Source organism: Saimiri boliviensis, chromosome X (assembly GCF_048565385.1).
Source record: "Saimiri boliviensis isolate mSaiBol1 chromosome X, mSaiBol1.pri, whole genome shotgun sequence".
NCBI lineage: Eukaryota > Metazoa > Chordata > Mammalia > Primates > Cebidae > Saimiri > Saimiri boliviensis.
Window position 1 is genome coordinate 60,217,364 of NC_133470.1, and position 22,140 is coordinate 60,239,503.

The following is a 22,140-nucleotide window of genomic DNA, read 5'->3' on the forward strand; positions in this document are numbered from 1 at the left end:
ACAGGAAGACTTTCCGTCTCTCTGAAGAAGTTCTGTCTCTCTGAGAAAGAAGAACTACCTTCTTTGACCGAGAAATTCTGTCTTTGCCCCTCCAGGGACTACCCTTGTGAGGGAAGACTTAGGCAGGATCTGCATCTCTAAAGAGGAGAATGTGTTCCTAGGTGACCATAGTGGGAACCAGAATTTCCCCTTTTTCCCCAAAGGAGGGTGAAACGACATGCTGTAAGTGTACCTCGGTCCGGTCCGAAAAGACGTTCTGTGCCTCCTCTGACTGGGGACTCCTTCCCCAGGAGAAGAAAGCCTTCCCGGACTGGTGCTGTGCTTTGTCTCATAGGGGGCCTGTGTCTCTGGAGGTTTGACTTCTTTTTTTTTTTTTTTTTGAGACAAGGTCTCACTCTGTCACCCAGGCCACAGTGCAGTGGTGCAATCATAACTCACTGCAACACTGCAACCTCTGCCTCCCAGGCTCAAGTGATACTCCTGCCTCAGCCTCCAAAGTAGCTGGGGACTACAGGTGCATGCCACCATGCCAAGCTAATTTTGGGGAGAAATTTTTTTTTTGTAGAGATGGGGTTTCGCCATGTTGCCCATGCTGGTCTCGAACTCCTAAGCTCAAGCGATCCACCTACCTCTGCCTCCCAAAGTGCTGGGATTACAGGCGTGAGCCACTGTACCTGGCCGAGGTTTGACTTCTTTAAAGATCTGTTCTCTGTTTTTCTGTAATTGATGCATGGAGAATAATCTTTGGAAAAATGAGACTCATTTAAGTAGTAATCTATCATTTCTTTCTCTCTCTCTTTCCACTCACGCAAACTGCCACTGATGCAAACTCCCTTTCTCTTAAAAGAGTGAAGTTGTGTGCCTGAGGGACAAATTTTCCCTTGGGAATATTGGGGCCAGGGAGAGAATTATACCCCTTTTTTTTTTCTAGAGAAGGAAAAATTATCTTCTTTTTGAGTTTGGGGGACTGGCTCCCTCTCAGCTAGGGGAAAATCTGAATTTGAAGTATCAGTAGCTTCAGATAAAAAGAAAGTCTTGGCTAGGCGCAGTGGCTCGTGTCTATAATCCCAGCACTTTGGGAGGCCGAGGCAGGAGGATCACCTGAGGTCAGGAGTTCGAGACCAGCCTGACCAACATGGTGAAACCCCGTCTCTACTAAAAATACAAAATTAGCTGGGCGTGGTGGTGCATGCCTGTAATCCCAGCTACCAGGGAGGCTGAGGCAGGAGAATCGCTTGAACCTGGGAGGCGGAGGTTGTGGCCGAGATCGCACCACTGCACTCCAGACTGGGCAACAAGAGCAAAACTCTGTCTCAGAAAAAAAAAAAAAAAAGGAAAGTCTTAGTTAGAGGCCACAGATGGGGAGCACAGGTTCCCTGGAGACTTTCAGACCCCAAGGCCTTTGCCCTTGGGCTCCTTCCCCAAACCCTCAGAATGTGGGGCTCTTGCCTGCCTGCATTTCTCATCTCTCATGAAAAAGACTCCTTTGTGGTGCAAGCGCCAGCTCCCTGGTGGTGCGCTGGCACAGAGCTGGGCCCAGCTGGGCAGGAAGCAAGAAGGGAAGACAAGGAGAGATAAAGAGAGGCGGCATAAGGAGGCTGATGTCTGGGATTTAAGGGGTTAATTCTTTCTGACATTGCCTTAACCCCTAAGTTACCAGCCATGGTACCAGGACAGGGAAGGGACGGAGGAAGCAGTCAGGCAAGGGGCTCAGCAACTCCTCCTTTGGCCCCACATCATCCCCTGCCAAGAGTTGTTCCCCCTTTCTAGCCCATTGAAACCATGAAGCAGCCTCAGTGGCAATGGAATGAGGGGATTTATGGCTGTGGGTGACATGATAGATCTGACTGGTGCTGCCTGTCTTCTGTAGGACTTTTCCAGAGAGCCATCATCCAAAGTGGTTCTGCTCTGTCCAGCTGGGCTGTGAACTACCAACCAGTGAAGTACACCAGCCTGCTGGCAGACAAAGTGGGCTGTAATGTGCTAGACACCGTGGATATGGTGGACTGTCTTCGGCAAAAGAGTGCCAAGGAGCTGGTAGAGCAGGACATCCAGCCAGCCCGCTACCACGTGGCCTTTGGCCCTGTGATTGATGGTGATGTCATTCCTGATGACCCTGAGATCCTCATGGAGCAGGGCGAGTTCCTCAACTATGACATCATGCTAGGTGTCAACCAGGGCGAGGGTCTCAAGTTTGTGGAAGGGGTGGTGGACCCTGAGGATGGTGTCTCTGGCACTGACTTTGACTATTCTGTCTCCAATTTTGTGGACAATCTATATGGCTATCCTGAGGGTAAGGATACCCTGCGAGAGACCATCAAGTTCATGTATACAGACTGGGCAGACCGTGACAACCCTGAGACCCGCCGTAAAACACTGGTGGCACTCTTCACTGACCACCAGTGGGTGGAGCCCTCAGTGGTGACAGCCGATCTGCACGCCCGCTACGGCTCACCTACCTACTTCTACGCCTTCTATCATCACTGCCAGAGCCTCATGAAGCCTGCTTGGTCAGATGCAGCTCATGGGGATGAAGTACCCTATGTTTTTGGGGTTCCTATGGTAGGCCCCACTGACCTTTTCCCCTGCAACTTCTCCAAGAATGATGTTATGCTCAGTGCTGTCGTCATGACCTATTGGACCAACTTTGCCAAGACTGGGTAAGGAGAAAATAGGGGTTTTTTCTTCTTGGGGACCCCAGCATGCCCTCCCCTCTGCTCCTCTAGCTAAACCTCTTCTATCATCTCCCTTCTTAAGATATTCCCTAAATCTTGCTTGGTACCCCTTCACTCATCTTCCTACTTCCCCTTCCTGAGTCTCTCATGCCATTTTTCCTTCCTTCAAAAATGTTGTTGAGGCTCAGAACTCAGTTAGCATCGGGACTGGGAAGGAATGAGAGTTACTGGAAGAATTATGGGATTTCGCTAGGCCCAGTGGCTCACAGCTGATTTGCCCAAGGCAGATCACTTGAGCTCAGGAGTTCAAGATGAGCCAGCACAACATAGAAAGACACTCTCTAAAAGAAAAAGCATTAGCTGGGCATGGTGGTGGGTGCCTGTAGTCCTAGCTACTTGGGAGGCTGAGAGGGGAGGATCACTTGAGCCCCGGAGACTGGGGCTACAGTGAGCTGTGATCACGCCACTGCACTCAAGCCTGGGTGACAGAGCGAGACCTTATCTCAAAACAAAAAACTATGGGATTCAAGGTTAGCTGGTCAGAGGTCATGCGAAGTAGGAATGCAGTACATTCAGAAAGAGCCTTCAGGTTCAGCAACTTCTGCTTGCTTAATAAAAAAAGAAAGGGCCTTTGAGGGCTCCTGGCAAAACTGGGCAGCTGAAAAGATTGATTATGCTCAGTAGCATGTGCAAAGAAAAAGCGTCTATAGCCTTAATCTTAAAGGATGAGCACCAGGAAGGAGGAGCTAGGAGTTCAAACCCTGGGGAAGAAGCAGGTATGGACAGAGCAGGGGGACTCTGGAAAAGATGGAAGTGGTGGGAATTTCTGAACTGGGAAAGAGGTTTAAGGGTGGCTGTGAGAGGAAAAATGCTGGGCCTTTTCCTCATCCAGATAGAATAGTGACCCCAGATTTCCATGTGGTATTTCAGGGATCCCAACAAGCCGGTCCCCCAGGACACCAAGTTCATTCACACCAAGGCCAACCGCTTTGAGGAAGTGGCCTGGTCCAAATACAATCCCCGAGACCAGCTCTACCTTCACATCGGGCTGAAACCAAGGGTCCGAGACCATTACCGGGCCACTAAGGTGGCCTTTTGGAAACATCTGGTGCCCCACCTATACAACCTGCATGACATGTTCCACTATACGTCCACCACCACCAAAGTGCCGCCTCCGGATACCACCCACAGCTCCCACATCACCCGCAGGCCCAATGGCAAGACCTGGAGCACGAAGCGGCCAGCCATCTCACCTGCCTACAGCAACGAGAACGCCCAGGGGTCCTGGAATGGGGACCAGGATGCAGGGCCACTCCTGGTGGAGAACCCTCGTGACTACTCCACTGAATTAAGTGTCACCATCGCCGTGGGGGCCTCCCTCCTGTTCCTTAACGTTCTGGCCTTCGCTGCCCTCTACTACCGTAAGGACAAACGGCGCCAGGAACCCCTGCGGCAGCCTAGCCCTCAGCGGGGAGCCGGGGCCCCTGAATTGGGAGCTGCTCCAGAGGAGGAGCTGGCAGCATTACAGCTGGGCCCCACCCACCACGAGTGTGAGGCCGGTCCCCCCCATGACACACTGCGCCTCACTGCATTGCCCGACTACACCCTGACCCTGCGGCGATCCCCAGATGACATCCCACTCATGACCCCCAACACCATCACTATGATCCCCAACTCCCTGGTAGGGCTGCAGACATTGCACCCCTATAACACCTTTGCCGCAGGGTTCAACAGTACCGGGCTGCCCCACTCACACTCCACTACCCGGGTATAGCTCCAGCTCAGAGCACAGCCTGTCTCCTGGCTCCCTCCCTCCCAGATCCAGGAACACATGCACACACAGACACACACACACACAGACACACACACACACACATAGATGTATACGCACGCACCCACACCCTACAGCAGACCCACCCGCACAAACACAGACAGATGTGGACATGCACCCGCATGTACAAAAACACAGATACAGAAGTAAACCTGAACAAACCCTCCAAATGGGGACGCAGATGAGTCCTTGGTAAACTGAGGACCCATGAAACAGCAGCTGAAGCCAGCTCCCCGAGCCTGACCACAGATACTCCCGGGGGGCCTGAAAGCAACAGCTGGACACCCCCTTGGTGCTCGCCTTCGGCCTCTCTTGGAACTGCACCACCGACCAACTCCAGACTTGGGAGCTTTAAAGAGCAGAATAGCTCTTCCTCCCTGAGACTTGGTCTTTTTTCTGGGTCTTGTTTTGTTGATTTTTCTTTTTTAATTTTGGAACAAATGCTTTTCCAACCCATGAGTGCTAAGAGGCTCTGCAAGGGAGGGCTCCAGGCCCGAAGGTCTCTCTGGCCCTGGGACCCCCAGAGTTCACACAGTCAGACCAAGGAACAGGACCCCCAGGAAAGAAACAGATTCAAGCAAGACCATGGGGTGGAAGGAGAAAGGGGCTAGTGCTGGATGGGGCTAGAGAGACATAGGGGAGAGATCTCCAACTCTGTGTCTGTGTGGAGGCCTGCAGAGCCTGCAGGGTGACCTGCTTCCCCAAAGGCCAGCAGCATTGGCCTGGCCAGACGAGGGGACCTTAGATTTGGTGAACAAGGTACGGTGGCCAGGCCACGTCATTATTGGACCCCCGGGTCTGATCTGGATTTTGCCTCTGCCCTTGGGGAAATGCTATCAGAAATTCGCCCAATTTTCTTTACAGTCTCTTTTGTGTCTGTCATTTCTCTTTCAAAAAGGCGGTGTTTTTTGTTGTTGTTGGCTTTTTTTTTTAAAAGAAAAGTTCTTAAAACACTAACGGAAACCCATGGAGTTTGTCCTTTGTAAAAATTTTAAACAGTGTCTTGATATAAAAATAAAAAATCCAGTTAGCACTCCCAACCTGCCTCCCTTGCACAGGCCTTGCCCCAACAGACCTCTGAGCAGGAATGCCCCTGTGGGCTGGGAATCCGGCAATCAGGCCTCCTGTATCTTTAAGCTGATACGTGTCTGGGCTGCACTGTGTGGAGAGAAGGGGGGCCCTGCATGAAGGCCTCTCCAATCTTAATCAGGTTGCTGTTCCCATCTCCCTGCCCCCAGCACACTGGGTTCCTGCAGCTGAAGCCTCCTCTCAGCATCTCAGGCCTCCTAACGAAACGGCAAAAATAATACTTCCTTCCTCCTCTGCCACCGCTGCAGCCTCCTCCTCCTCCTCTGCTGCAACCACCATGCCCTCACCTTGGACTGGGGGCTGGGAGGAGGTTTGACCTCTAGCATGCTGAAATTCTTTCTCCTATCTGAATCCAGTGCAGCGTCAGACGTGGAACTCCCTGGCCTTGAGTGACTGACAGAGCAGGGGCTCTCTCCTTCCTCAGGGATACTTGCTTGCTGCTCTGTGAATTAGAACTGAAGAAGTCCTTGGGGCCCTGGGAGCAATTTCTCCACAGGACTGTGATTACTGACTCCCTATCAACCCTGGGGCATGGATTCAGTGGGGCCCCACAGGGTTAGCATTATGAGATTTCATATTATTCTCAGACTTGAAAGACTGAACTGGGAGTGGGCTCGACAAGTATGACAGTTGGGTGGGGTTGCTGATGGCTGAGAAAGCAGGAATCGAATTCTTCAGATGACCCCGGCAAAATGAGGGAGATGAACCATCACAAGCAGGACCACGCTGAGAGAGGACAAACACAGGTAGTGTGTACAAAGACCAAAACCCAGAACAAATACACTAATATGGTACACTGGACAAGGGAGACAGTCAGCAATTGACTCGACACAAATATAGTTAAAAACAAGAACTGGGGAGATGGTGTCAGGGTGCAGCACAAGGGAGTCCATGGTGTAAAACTGGTTTTCTCCCTCCTTTCCTCCCACCTATCTTTCCTTTTTCCAAAACTAATGTGAATACTAGCATATAGTAACAAAAACACAGCATGGAGGAGCTGAGAAGTCATCCAAGTGTGAGTTTTAGAGCCAAAAGTCACCCGAGAGTCATCTAGTCCAACCCATTTATTTTATAGTTGGGGAACTGGGCCCAGAAAAGCCCGTCACAGTTAGTGTTAGAAACAGACCTAGAATGCCACCCAGCACTACATGACCCTTGCCATGGTCCCATTCAATTGTTCCACTCTACCTGCCATTGGTCATACCTTTCAAAGCACGATGGGTCTACCCTTGGTCAACACATTTTTAGCATATGTGGAAAGCTAGAGAGGGTCTGGAGAAGAGCGTAAATAATGCCACAGGATTAGGTAGAGAGAGAGAGAGAGTGTGTGTGTGTATGTGTGTTTCAGAAAGGAAAAAGCTGATGAGGTAGCATTCAATGGCTGTAGAGCACCTACCATGTGACAAGTGTGCTATACCCATCGTCGAAATTTAACTGCTAAATAAGGACAGAGCTGATGACCTGTTCTCCATTTCTTTTGAGAATGATAGAGGGGAAAATGAGATCTAGTGAAATACAAGGAAGAATTTTGCTATGAACAGGAAATGATCACAAGCACCTACTGAGTCCTCAATAACAGTTGCCAAGTTGAGTGAATGGCTACTAAGGGAAGCACGGGTATTTCTCATCTTCCTGAGAGCAGAGGGCTAGATTACATGACTTTTTTTTTTTTTTTTTTTTTTTAATAGAGACGGGGTTTCACCATGTTGCCCAGGCTGATCTCGAACTCCTGGGCTCAAGCAATCCTCCTGCCTCGGGCTCCCAAAGTGCTACATGACTTTTTGAGGTCAATTCAGAGTCTTCGTTCTTACGTTCCATCCTTTGATTGTTCCATTTGAGATATTGTGGCCTCCTATTTGAGATCATACCTGGCCTTCTCTTCTGGAGTGGGGAGTGTACCTCCAAGTTAGGAGGGCTGTCTATTCTGGGAAGATTTAGACACAGCCTCTCCACTAAGAAGTCAAGGCGCCATAGCAAAACCATCCCCAATCCTATTAGGGACCCATCGGCGAGAGATTACAATTGGTCTTCACACCTTTGAAAGGCCTAGGTGGAAGACATGACCTCCAAGACAGGCAGGATTTCAATCTAATTGACAGTTCTGTGCCCATGTAGCTTCAGGTTCTCAGCCCTGTTGCTGACTGACAGCCCCGGGCCCAGCTAAAAAGCCCAGCTCCTTGTTTGAAGAGAAGCTGAGGATATACTTGGATTTTATTTCACACTGCAAAAAGCATTAGTGCCTAGTCCGCATCCCCAGATTTATCTGGTTTCTATTTTAGTCCTTAAGGAGCTGGACATAGCTGTCATTTGATCTGAATTTGTAGTGTGTGTGAAGGGTCAGAGGTTGGTCATTGTGGAAATCTCCATAGCTGGAAGTGTGGTTACCAGGACTGTAGGCCTGGCCCTGTGCTAGTTTACATGCTATGGGGGATAGAAGACACCCATTTTGGGTTGCGTACCGTCAAGAAGGAAAAACAGAACCATGATCAAATAATGAAACGCATGTGCTTCAATAGTATGGTAAAGGTTAAGGGGATTGGAGAAATTATAAGAAAGGCTATGGTGGGATTGGGGTGGGTGAATGGGTAGAGTAGCAGGCATTCCAAATTGAGGAGAAACCTCCACCAAATCACGGAGATGAGAAGGTCTAGGTCTGCTTAAGGGGACCGACCAAAATGGTGGGAAATCAGCTTGGCGAGGCAGCTCATGCAGATCTTCATAGCAGAAGAGTTTGGCTATTATTGGATGAGTAGCTGGACACACTGACTGAACTCTTTTGTGAATGGTGTTATGGTGAAAAAACAAAATCTCCTCAGCTCCTCTTTCATTCCTTCTCTTCTGCAAGGAAAAGGATTTTCAGACTAGAAAGGACAAGGTGAACACCAGAGAGAAGCTCCTGAAGGCAGTCTAGTCTAAGAGAGCTGTCAGCTGCCCTGAGTAACTCCATCTCATTGTCTGAGTCAGTGACATCCCAGGGCACTTCAAGGACTTGCAGCTCAAGTTGCAGGACATCTGGTGGTGGCCCTGAAAACCCCATGGAGAAGGGAAGAGATATGCACTGCTACCTGGAGATGGGCAAACATGGCCCCGCTTTTAGAGATGGGAAAAGGTAAACTCCACAAATTATAGATCAATACGTTTGATACTGATTGAGGGCAAGATTCTACAACAAATGATTAAAAGGATGGTTGGTAAGCACTTACAAAAGGAAGTGACAATCACTCAATCCCCACATGGATTCAGGAAAAACAAATCATGCCCCATTGAGTTCATTTCCTTTGACAGGGTGACCATGACAGGTAGAGGAGGGAAAGTTATCACCCACAGTGCATCTGGAGTTTAACCAAACATTCTCTCAATGCTTTGGGGACAACATGGATACGTGTGGAGTGGGTAAAGGTAAACCTAAGCGAATTCTTAACTGGTTGAATGACTACACACAAAATAGTTCTGTTTTAATGTCACTAGATCAAATTTACAAGTCACACAAAGTTGATAAAGTCCCTTATTAGAACTTCTAAATGTGGCGGTACAAATGTAAGATGTGAGAGACATGGCTTAGAGGGGTTTTAGAATCAATGAAAGCTCATGAGTTGAAAATGCGGTTTGGGTAGCTATAAAAAGCATTGTGACCTTGGGCCATATTACCAAGAGTACAACTTTCAGAACAAAGGAGGTGATCATCTTGTGCTATTCTGCACTGATCAGATTTGATGTCCGGTGTTCAGTTATAAGCACCAGACTTCAAGGAAGATGATAACAAAAGTATATCCAGAGAAGAGTGAGAGGACCGAAGAATCCCAGGATAAATTTGTCCACTGTCAGCAAATCATTACCGGGCTCACAGTAGATTTGTTCTGCATGACTTCAAGGGCTCCAAGATCTAATGGATGGAAATTACAAGAAAGCGGGTTTGGGAACATAAGGAAGATGCTCCTTTTCCTCTCTTTTTTTTTTAGTGAAAAATTATAATAAATGTTTCAGCTCCTGATTCCAGCCTCTTAAAGTCCTTTGAAATGTATTACCAACAGTTTCAAAAACAGAAGAAAAATGTCCTAACCCCAACATCTAAACATAAGCCTTTTGCTGTATTTGGGAAGAAATTTCTAGTGTTAGTAGTACTCTCTGCAATTAAAATGGATTGCCCCTAAAAGTCGGCAGCTCTCCATCACTAGAAGTATTCAAGCAGGGACTCCATGAGTCTGATGCAAAGACAATGAAAGCATCAGATAAAGGACTGAACCAGATGACCTTTATGGTTACTGAGATTCTATCATACTTGAGCCGAAAGGTCTCATGGTAGAGTATTTAAGAAAATATTTCTAGAGCCTACGTGCAGAGTGGGCTGGAGGAGGAAAGACTGGAAGCAAAGATAATAACTAGTTCAGAGGTACCTACTCTGAGGGCTACAACTATTTTCGCCTCTATCCCCCCCACCACTTGAATTTCAAAATTATAGTGTCAGAAGTAGCTTTAGGCCAGGTGCGGTGGCTCACACCTATAATCTCAGCACTTTGGAAGGCCGAGGTGGGAGGATCTCGAGCCCAGGTGTTTGAGACCCGCATGGGCAAGATAGGAACACTCTTGTCTCTACAAAAAAACAAAACAATTAACCAGGCATGGTGGTACATGCCTGTGGTCCCAGCTACTCAGGAGGCTGAGGTGGGAGGATCACTTGAACCCAGGAGGTCGAGGCTACAGTGAGCTGTGATTTAGTTGCTACACTCCAACCTGGGTGACAGAGAGAGACCCTGACTCAAAAAAAAAAAAAGAAGAAGAAGCCTTAATGGTTACCTAGTACCCCTCCCTTATGATCTGGTGCTTGATTCCCTTTTGCAATCTCTTTGCCAAGTAGTTATTTTGCCTCTGCTCAAATACTTCCATTGATGGGAAATTCTTGTCTTCCCGAAAAAGACTATTGCATATTTTAGTATCTCAAACCATTATGAAGTTCTTTCTACCTTATGTTGATTAAAAATCAGCTTTCCCACAGAACCCACCCATTGTTCCTGTTGCCTGCTCTTGCAAAGCAAAACAAGGTGAATCCCCCTTCTATATGATGAATATTCCAGTACTTGTATTTGTTTTCTCTTTTTAAAATTTAAAAAAAAATTTTTTTAGACAGAGTCTTGCTCTGTTGCCCAGGCTGGAGTACGGTGGCATGATCTCAGCTCACTGCAACCTTCATCTCCTGGGTTCAAGTGATTCTCTTGCCTCAGCCTCCCGAGTAGCTGGGACTACAGGCGCGAATCACCACACCCGGCTAATTTTTGTATTTTTAACAGATATGGGGTTTCGCCATGTTGGCCAGGATGGTCTCGATCTCTTGACCTTGTGATCCGCCCACCTTGGCCTCCCAAAGTGCTGGGATTACAGGCGTGAGCCACCATGCCCAGCCCAAATTTTTAAAAAATATTTTTATAGAGAAGGAGTCTCACTATGTTGCCCAGGCTGGTCTCCAACTCCTGGGCTCTTGTGATCCTCCCACCTCAGCCTCCCAAAGTGCTGGAACTATAGGCATGGACCACCTTGCCCTGCCCCAATACCTGTATTTGAAAACTGGATCCTGAACCATCATCATCACCCTGTTGATCCCTACTCCAGGTTAAAGAGCTCCAGTCATTCATACACAATGATTTTCAACTCTTCCCCCACTCCTGGTCTCTTGCTTTTGTACGTGCTCCAGGTTGCTAACATCCCTGTTCATACATGGTGATCCAAGGCTAAAGACAATCATCCGCTGTGGTCTAATAAGCAGAGAGGAAAGCAGAACTGTGATCCCCCCCATTCCAGACCCTAACATATTAGCATTTGGGGCAGCTAGTGTCAGAAATAATGAGCTTACAATCATTTCAAACACTTAAAATCTTTCCACACACAGTCTCTCCTACCTTGCACTTAGCATTTGGTTTTAAAAACTTGATTATGAAACTTTACATTTCATCTTCCCGTTCATTATGGCCTCTTGGAATCTTTCTGAAGCCAGCGTCATGTCTTTTGCAGATTTGATCAGCGTGCCATCAATGTCCTCATCCAAGTCATTAATTAAATTATTGGCTAGGCACAGGACCTCCCTCCAGGCTGACAAAGATCCATTAGTCACCAGCTGTGAATACACCCAACTGTCCCATCTTCACCCCTCATATTTCCTTCTTATCGACAAGGACATCTCACACCAGGGCACTCTTAAACAAAACAACATTGCATTCTGAAATTCTTTTTGGAAACAGGGAGTGGGGAGGAGAAGGGAGTGGGAACGAAAGGAGAGGAGTTTGACCTTTAGATCTTCTCCTCCCTTCTCCCCAGCCCCCAGGACGGGCCCTGTGGCTCCAGGCTCCAAGAAGGAATTTTCCAACAACAGCTCAGATGTAGAAAGTTGAAATAACTGGACTTAGGGTCAGAAAACCTGCATTCGGATGCATCTCTGCCTCTTCCTAACTGGGTGACCTTGGTTGAAGTATTTAACATCTCTGAGTCTGTTTGCTCATCTGTAAAATAGGGACAGGATGATTACACCTACCTCACAGGGTTGTTGTGAGGATTAAATGAGAAAATGTATGTGAATGTGCTTCCGAAACTGTAAGCATTATACAAATGTAAGTTATTATTATTATGACCAAGTGCCTACTGCTTCCTCAGTATAGGATATAAAAAGATAAATACGACATAGTCTTTGCCCTCAGGGAGCTCACAGTTCTGTAGGGGAGATAAGTTCACAAATAGCCGTGGTATAAACTATAACAGGGCAAATGGCCCAAGTCGTTAGGGTCATTCAGATGAGGGAGCAGGCCCTTCAGACTGGGGGAAACCAAAAGAGAGGCTTCAAAGGATTTGATCTGTACCCTGACAAATGGGATGGATCTGACAGATGGACACAGCTGAGAGAGGACAGCATTCCAGGTGGAGGAGTCTAGGAATGGGTATTTATGGAACGTATCTGAGGTGCTGGAAGCAGGCCTATTTGATCGTGAGAGGTAATGAGGCTGCTCAGCCACATCGCCACTTTTTTAGACACGGTCATTCTCAGCATGCCCAGGGTAGAGCATTCAGTCCTTCAGTAGAACCAGAATTTAAGCAGAGCCCCCAAGGTCTCATGTCTGTTGTTCTTCAACTGATGTCCTTGGAGAAAAACAACTCTTCTGGAGGGTGGAGGCATCCAGAAAGATTCTAGGAAAATCACCTTTTTCCTTTTCTAAAGCTGAAAAATAGGTCTCTGGAAAGAGCAGGGACTAAGGCCACATTTAAAAACTAAAAATCGGCCAGGCGCGGTGGCTCATGCCTGTAATCCCAGCACTTTAGGAGGCTGAGCAGGGCGGATCACCTGAGGTCAAGAGTTCAAGACCAGCCTTGCCAACATGGTGAAACCCCATCTCTACTAAAAATACAAAAATTAGCCGGGCGTGGTGGCGGGCGCCTGTAATCCCAGCTACTCAGGAGGCTGAATTAAGAGAATCGCTTGAACCCGGGGAGGTGGAGGTTGCAATGAGACGAGATCACGCCATTGCACTCCAGCCCGGGTGACAAGAGTGAAACTCCGGCGGAAAAATAATAATAACAACAAATCCTAAAAATCTTCAGCTGTAAGTGGCTCTGGCTTAAGAAATCAAGAGTTTTCATTGAAGGAGGATCATCCACCATACCTGAAAGGTTCATATTCTTCAATTCCACGTAGGGAGCGGGGAGGGAGAGGAAAATAGTTCAAGGGCTCTCAAGGTCCGTATCCTGATCGGTCCTTTGGAGCTATGGTTAGGATTTGGTGCCACCTGGTGTCAGACACAGAATATAGCACCCTCTTGTAGAAGCCACCTTCTCTCTTCTTCCTAAATCGAGAGCATCTAAGGATGGAGCTGTCTTCCTTCCAGTAGGATAGAGCCAGACATTCAGAGGCACTCTGGGGTCTGGGTGTAAATGGAAAAGAAGCGGAGGAAAGGGAAAGTCCTGCACCAGGCGTCATGGCCTTCCTTTCCTATGTTACCAAAGTTTCTATTTTTCCCGAGTACCCCTGGGGTAAACAGAATATCTTCCTCCAGAGTACCTTCCCTCCAATACTACAGGATCGGGTTTGCATGTCCCTTTCTCTCCACCCACACACATTCTCTTGTGAGGGCTCGAGGGTCTACAAGGGATGATTACAACACCTCTTTCTCAGACGTGACCAAGAGAAATTGTCATGATTGTCTAGGGTGGTCAAGGGAGAAATAGTAAATGAGTCTTGTTCCCCCCTGAGCTCAAGGTTCGGTGTTGCTTCTTCCTGAGTGGGCTATACTATTCTAGAATGACTGAGCTAGAACAGCTCTTCCATAAGAAACCTGTTCCTTTGAAATTACAGCCCCTCATAAAGGTTAGGGGAGGGAGAAACAGTGACTCAGATATTAGAACAGATGGTGGCCCCCCTTTTCCTCTCAAGCCCCATTCCTGAATAGATTCAAAAGGATCGATAAAACTGACACTAAGGCCTGGCACAGTGGGCCACACCTGTAGTCCCAGCACTTTGGGAAGCCGAGGTGGGCGGATCACTTGAGGTCAGGCATTTTCTAGACCAGCCTGGCCAACATGGTGAAAACCTGTCTGTTAAAAAAAAATACAAAAAATTAGCCAGGCATGGTGGCAGATGCCTGTAATCCCAGCTACTCCGGAGGCTGAGTCAGGAGAATTGCTTGAATTTGGGAGGCACAGGTTGCAGTGAACTGAGACTGTGCCGCTGCACTCCAGCCTGGGTGACAGCGTGAGACTCTGTCTCAAAAATGACAACAACAAACAAACAGAAACTGGAGTGGTCTGATGATGCCTTATAAAGCGGCATTAGTAGAGCATAGCTTGAGGGTATGGCTTGAACTGGGATGACCAGAGTTGAGTAAGGATAAGACTGAGCTAATGAAAACGTTAATCCTTCTGCCACTACTTCCATTCGTAGGTACCCTTAAAGTTTGAGTTTCTGTTGTGCCCACTCAGGCTCTTCTGGGTGCTGGAGAATCCTGGACCAGCTCAGTTTGGATTGTCAATTGCAGGTGAGGGCAATTGGCAGAAGTGCAGGAGAAAGAAACCATCAGCTAGATTAGAGGGCTTCAATTCATGGATCATTATTTTTACCTGCCTCAGTTCTTCCCTAGTCCCTATATTACAGGGCTGCCAGAGTGCAGGCTAACTGTACTGGCTAAGAAGTAAATAAATTCTTTTTTATCTTTTAGTTAAGACAAAGCTGCAATTTTTGAAAAGTAACATTTGCTGGGACACTAATGGATAAGAAAGTAACCAAAAAAGGTCACAAGAGAACACACAAACAAATGGGCTTAGAATGTTCACATTTCTTATCCTGTATCAAATAAAGTTTAACCATAGTTGGCTGGGCCTGATGGCTCCCACCTGTAAAGCACTGTGGGAGGCCAAGGTGGGGGAATCACCTGAGGTCAGGAGTTCGAGACCAGCCTGGCCAACATGCTGAAACCCTGTCTCTACAAAAAAAAAAAAAAAAAAAAAAAAAAAAAAAAAAAAAATTAGCCGGGGAATGGTGACACACTCCTGTAATCCCAGCTACTCGGCAGGCTGAGGCTGGAGAATCACTTGAACCCAGGAGGTGGAGGTTGCACTGAGCTGAGCCACTGCACTCCAGCCTGGATGACAGAGTGAGATTCCATCTCAAAAATAATAATAAATAAAGCTTAACCATAGAGGAGGCCAGGCCTGGTGGCTCGCGCCTGTAATCCCAGCACTTTGGGAAGCTGAGGCAGGTCAGGAGTTCGAGACCAGCCTGGCCAACATGGTGAAACCCCATCTGCACTAAAATACAAAAAAATTAGCCAGGTGTGGCAGCAGGCACCTGTAATCCCATCTACGTGGGAGGCTGAGGCAGGAGAATCGTTTGAACCCGGGAGGTGGAGGTTGCAGTGAGCCGAGATCCTGCCCATTGCACTCCAGCCTGGGCAACAAGAGTAAAACTCCGTCTCAATTTTAAAAAATAAAATAAATTAAGGCCAGGCATAGTGGCTCACGCCTGTAATCTCAGCACTTTGGGAGGCCAAGGCGGGCGGATCACCTGAGGTCAGGAGTTCAAGACGAGCCTGGCCAACATGGTGAAACCCTGTCTTTAAAAAATAAATAAATAAATAAATAAAAGTTTTTTTAAAATCATAGAGGAAGTTATCTGGTACTTACAGGCACCTAAGCAAATCCTTTTTGCCAGGGCAACCTTTCCCAATCATGAGAAGTCAGAGGTTAGACCAAGCTGCCTAGACGTGAACCTGAAGGTTGGTAATTGCTGTTTTTGCAATTACTTTTGCACCAGTCTAATAGATTCAGTGAGTTTTAGTCCCTAGTGGAAACGGTTTCCCATACTGCTCTCAGCGCAGAGACTCTAGTGGGCGCCTTCTGTCCTGGCACGTGCCACTTTCCGGTTCTGCAGTCACCCTGGCCGTTGGGTTTCCCTCACCCTCCTCCCACCCTTTTCAGGCTCCCGAAAAGAGAAGACCCTTGGTGAAACTCCACCCCTTCACATAGTTTTGATGACTTAGGACATGTGTTCTGACAAATACAAATAAATGTGCTTACTATTCTAATTGGGAAAAGGCACTTAGAATTGAGACTACTTCTGAAAATCTGATCCTGTGCTGGCAGTTCCTGTTGTTCTCAGCCAGTATTTCGTTTCAGTCCCCTAAAGTGGCCATGTGACCTTGATGGCAAACGCCATCTTTCTGCGGAGCCCGCCTGTGCTGCATCGGGCTGCTCTGACCATTCGCTCGCGCTCTGCCTTTTCCGATTTCAAAAGCTTTAGACCGCCCACCAATACCCTTTTTCCGGTCGGAGAAGCCTGGCAGGCGCTCTCTGGTCATTTGCGGAGCAACCGTGATTGACACGATCTTCGTCTAATGAATGTTCGTCTCCTTCCCAGCTCGGATTACCAGTTCCGTTCCCTTTCCTTGCTTCTTTTTGATGACTCATCCCTCAAAATCTTCACACCCTCTCCTGATTCCCGCCCCCCTCTTCTCTTCCCCTCGCTCACACTTGACGCCCACCCCCCACCTCCGCTGCCCTGCTCTAGGGAAGTGGATTTGGTGAATCCTATCAGGGATCGTTTTTTTCCGTGTATTTTGAACATATAGAAGCAAAAAGCACAATTTCCGCACAGGAAAGAGGAGGTTCATTTCCTTATAAGGAGCTTAACCCCTCACTGTTCTTTGAGCTTTTTCCCCTCCACAAAATCGGGGCCCTGGGGGCAGGGGCGGGAGAAACGACCCCGGGCTTCTGCCTCTCAGTTTCCAGTTCAATTCCAGACCCCCCGCAGCTCTGAGTCCCCAGCAAAGGTCACCTGCCCTGCCCCAACAGCCGGCCCCACTGAGGAGGAGTCCGGGGAAGAACAGTCAGGCTTGAAAGTTTACAAACATTTCTGTGGGTCTAGGGGCATCTGCCCAAGTGGGCACGTATGACAATTTTGCTGGGGACTGCAAATGCAAAATTGCAGCCCTGTAGAGGAAACAGACCTTCAACAGCGGGAGGGGGAAATGAAGAGGGAGTAAGAAAAATAGGGAGCTGAGACTGAACGAACGAGCTGTTCTGAACCCAGACCCCCGAAATAGGCGAATGAATGGACTTCCACCTTCACAAGGGATCCTAGCTCTCCTGGACAGGATCAAATGACGCCAATAGAAGATCCATAGTAGGAAGTTGGCAAGAGACTGGCTAAATTCGCCTCCTTTGGGCTGCTTCTAGTAGTTTCATTTGCTCTTTGATGCTCATACAACCATCACCACCTCTTTGCTATGTCTCTTATCCCACAGCCAAAGCATGTGATTTAAAACTTCCAGTTTGACCTAGTTTTAACGATGCCTTGTATAGGCCTTTGTAAATAATGGGTGCAGGATCAATTCCCCAGAGCCTGAGTATCATACCAAAGGCTAGAGACTCAGGGGCTACCCAGTCTGCAAAGTGCTCTCAGACTCTGGCACACATTCTGAGGGAGCGTTTGCATTTTGGTATTGAGTCTCCAGGAGAGGAGAGGAGTTTGACGCTTGGGAAAACAGAGAAGGTGCTAAGAAATACGTGACCACCTTATTTTTCAATTCCCTCCTAAGCAGCCCCACTGCTCTCCCTTTGGAGGCCCCTTGGCTAAGTTTCATCCAAAGTTCATTTGCATTGTCCAGCTTGCCCCTCTGGCCTCAGAGAGGAATGTAGCCAATGAACAGGAAAGAGGAGGCATGCTTTCTGTCCCTGCTGGGGTGAAGAGTAAGTGGAGACACAAATCCTACCCCCTCCCCAGCTTCTGCTTCCAGCGCCTCTCCTTCATCTTCATCACAAAACATTTCTGAGGCATTTCTCTCTCCAAGACTCTGTTCACATTAGTTAACGCGCAGTCGTTGCCTTGACAATCAGAGACAACAAGGGCTGAGTGACTCTGAAAATACAGAAAGCAGCCAGGCGCGGTGGCTCATGCCTGTAATCCCAGCACTTTAGGAGGCTGAGGCAGGCGATCACTTGGGGTCTGGAGCTCCAGACCAGCCTGGTCAACATGGCAAAACCCTGTCTCTACTAAAATTACAAAAATTATCTGGGCATGGTGGTGCATACCTGGAATCCCAGCTACTTGGGAGGCTGATGTGGGAGAATTGCTTAGACCTGGGAGGTGGAGGTTTCGGTGAGCCAAGATCGCACCGCGGCACTCAGTGAGACACTGCCTCAAAAAAATAAAAATAAAAAAAGAAGACTGGGTGTGGTGGCTCACACCTGTAATCCAAGCACTTTGGAGGCCAAGGCGAGCGGATCACCTGAGGTCGGGAGTTCAAGACCAGCCTGACCAACATGGTGAAACCCTGTCTTAAAAAAAAAAAAGAAAGAAAATGCAGAAAGCACATACATGTGGGGTGGGGAGAAGTAGGCTCATGTGTAAAGTATGTAATTCACAAATGTTCACACCAGCCACACATCTGGAGTCAGTGCAATTTAGCGGGGAAGGAATGAAGGAATCAAGATAAATGCATGTAACAGAGATGAAAAGTGAGAGTGGGCAATTGTGAGAGCTTTTGATTAATCTAGGCAGATTGGGACCAGGAAAGCTATTGGCTCTGGACTGCGAAGGATTCCTAGAGGAATTCGTACAGGGATTGCAGGAATACCTGAGTGACTGAACCAAATGGTGATAAGGTATTTGCCTCCTGAAGTGGGAGTGGAATTAGCAGATGGAATAGACTTTGATCAGGAAACGGAATAACCAGTGATTGGTATTTCTTTTCCTCCTCCCCCTCAACACACATTTGTTGAGTGCCAGTTTTGTTCTAGATACTGGAAACTTAAAAACAATAACGAGAGAAAATAGTTCTTGGATATTTACTTGGGTCCCAGGTACTATATTAAGCATGCTAATCTTCTTTAAATTTCACAGTGACCTTCTGACGTTGGTATCATTATCATGCCCATTTTGCAGATGAGCCAGCTGTGGTTCAAAGAGATGAAGTGACTTGCCCCAAGATCACACAACTAGCTGTAAAGTGAAACAAGTGGAATTTGAATCTAGGAAATTAGAGTCTAGAGCCTGTGCATTTAATCAGTATGCTCTACCTAATCTTTTAGCTGGACAGTGATAGAAATTGGACTATTTTGGTGACAGGGAATGCTAGAACAGGGAGAGTCAGGACTTTGAGAGCAGACAGATGGGCCAGGGTAAAGCAGAAGATCCCAGAAGTAGAAGCAGAGCCCCACCCAGCTATTTAGACAGGCAGGTAGAGCAAGCATCTGGGTAACCAGGATGCAGCAGAAGCCAGGAGGAAGCCCAGACAGGCAGGTGGTTGGCAGCCAGAGTGTCTGGCAGCCAGTGACAGAGGCCCTGCCATGGGGCCTGGACTTCCAGGGCAGGATGCCAGGTGTCAAAAAGTCTGGCAAAAGCTAGACTTTTGTCTAGCTTTTGTGAAGATGAAGGTGCCAGATAGGGCACTAAGGTAGGACTTGGGAGCTGGGGGCACCAGAACAGGTGCTTCGGGTAGGGGCTTCTGTACAACTAAACAGGAAACAGTCTATGAGAGCAAGAACCAACTCCACTCATTCACCCTTCCGTCTACTCTTTCAACAGCATTTTTTGAGCTCTTGCCATGTTCCAAGTACTATACTAGGCTCTGAGGTAACACACAGTCTGGTAGGGGAGCCAGACCTGTTTTACAAGTATCTCCAATACTGTGTGATAAGTCCTATATTAGAGACACAGACAGACTTTGTGGGGATGGGGGTGGGGAATACTAACTTTTCCTGAAACAGTTCACAAAGAATTTTTTTTTTTTAATGGAGTCTTGCTCTGTTGCCCAGGCTAGAGTGCAGTGGCGCGATCTCAGCTCACTGCAACCTTTGCCTCCCAGGTTCAAGCGATTCTCCTGCCTCAGCCTCCCAAGTAGCTGGGATTGCAGGCATGAGCCACTATGCCCGGCTAATTTTTGTATTTTCAGCAGAGACAGAGACAGTAAGCAATTGCAATTCATACAGGACAATTGAGTATATGGTAGGAAGGGATGGGGAACGTGGATCTGAAGAAGACCTAAGGCCAGATGATAAAAGCTTTTCTAAGAGCTGCTGAAGATCCTGGATACCCTCCCATAGGCAACGGAGAGCCAACTGTGGTCTTTATGTCAGCAAGTGCCTGGATTGCACTGGGGTGTTTTAGAAAGACCACATGGGACAGTACCCATGTGATCTGGACGAAGGCAGATCACTCAAGAGGTTCTTGCAGTTGTGCAGGCAAAAAAAAAAAACCGATAGGAGCTTGAACTAAGATAGTGACAGAGAGAATTAGCTCGGGAAAACATTTCTAAAGGAGAATTGACAAGACTCAGTGATTGATGTGGTTGGTGAGGAGAAGAAAGGAGTCATAAACAACGCAAAAAATTTCTTGCTTGAGAAACTGGGTCTGTGGTGACATCATTTACATAAGGACTGAGAATCTAGGATGGGGAGCAGGTTTTATGGAGGGAGATAAGTGATTCAGTTTAGCATATGTTGAGTTGGAGGTACCCAGTGGTGTGCAGGAAGACATTTAACTACTGGCTCTAGATGGTGGGAAAAGCCTTGATGAACCAATTCCTGTGGTAAATACACCCACTGTGGTCAATTTCAAGCCACCCCTAATGTGACATCAATCACTCACAAAATTCCTGAAATTTTAACAATTGGTCTCAGAGACCCATGGAAAGGACTATACCAGGTACTTTGAGAGCACAGGCTTCTGATGGCATTGCTTAAATGACTTTGAGACTGTATCACTGGAATAAATTGAGATTCCCAGAACTCCAGTAGAGAAGCTGATGGGATCACAAAACTGCTAACCCAATATCAAACAGAATAAGAATTAACTACATAGGACCAAATAAACTGATGAAAGATTATTATAATTTTTATTTAGAACATTGCTGCTGGATTTAAGAAAGCCCTTTTCTCCTTTCAGTTAACTATACTCATAGAACTAGTAGATTATACTTTTATTTTACTTGATTTTTATTTTTGAGATGGAGTCTCATTCAGGCTGGAGTGCAGAGGCATGATCTTGGCTCACTGCAACCTCTGCCTCCTGGGTTCAAGTGATTCTCCTGCTTCAGCCTCCAGAGTAGCTGGGATTACAGGTGGTGCCACCACACCTGGCTAACTTTTATATTTTTCAGTAGAGATGGGGTTTTGCTATGTTAGCCAGACTGGTCTCGAACTCTTGACCTCAGGTGACCCGCTCACCTCAGCCTCCCAAAGTGCTGGGATTACAGACATGAGCCACTGTGCCTGGATTTTATTAACAGAAATGACACATTTATCTTCTCTCCCTGACTGATTCCTATGGAATTTGGGAACTCTGACTGACTATTCTTCTTTTCATGGCAATATAATTATTCGCATAAATTCAGTAAGAATCTGTCCTCCTTCTAGCAAGACATATTGAAAACAGTGGTTCTATAACCAAGACTTTGACTGCAATGTCATATTCAAGAATAGTATGCATAGAATTAGATATGACCAAACAGTTTTAAGGAGCTAAGGTTGACATGATAGACCAAATGCTTATAAAGCCCTCATGAGTAAACTGGCTTAGTACCTGGCTCACAGGAATCCCAGCCTTATGCTTGTTTACAAAACAAGCCTAGTTTCATTTAGATTCAGTTTTATTGGCCAGGCACGGTGGCTCATGCCTGTAAACCCAGCACTTTGGGAGGCCACGGGGAGCTGATCACTTCCCCAGGTAAGTCACAAGGTCACTTCCTGGCAGGCAGGCTCAGGAACCTTAGGATATTTACGGGACTTTAAGAAGAGAGGAATTCACCCAAATTTATAGGTACTGCAGGTAAAATCCGGTCGCAAGTTATTGGCTTGGCTTCCTAGCCTCCAGAAGGGTTTTAAAAATCTAATATGAGGCCAGGCATGGTGCCTTACGCCTGTAATCTGAGCACTTTGGGAGGCCGAGGCAGGCGGATCACGAGGTCAGGAAATCAAGATCATCCAGGCCATAATGAAACCCCATCTCTACTAAAATACAAAAAAATTAGCTGGGCATGGTGGCACGCACCTGTAGTCCCACTACTCTGAAGGCTGAGG

General features: G+C 47.4%; 1 protein-coding gene across 3 annotated transcripts in view; it reads left to right on the top strand.

The window, feature by feature from the left end:
• The window catches only part of NLGN3 (neuroligin 3), a 28,118-nt gene extending 22,572 nt beyond the window's left edge, over positions 1 to 5,546 (top strand). For all 3 annotated transcript variants that reach the window (XM_003943088.4, XM_003943086.4, XM_003943087.4), the window contains 2 exons: positions 1,871 to 2,660; positions 3,606 to 5,546. In XM_003943088.4, the coding sequence (XP_003943137.1) occupies positions 1,871 to 2,660; positions 3,606 to 4,449 (1,634 nt within the window). In that variant the 3' untranslated portion in view covers positions 4,450 to 5,546. The remainder of the gene's footprint in view (positions 1 to 1,870; positions 2,661 to 3,605) is intronic.
• Positions 5,547 to 22,140: the final 16,594 nt, after the last annotated feature.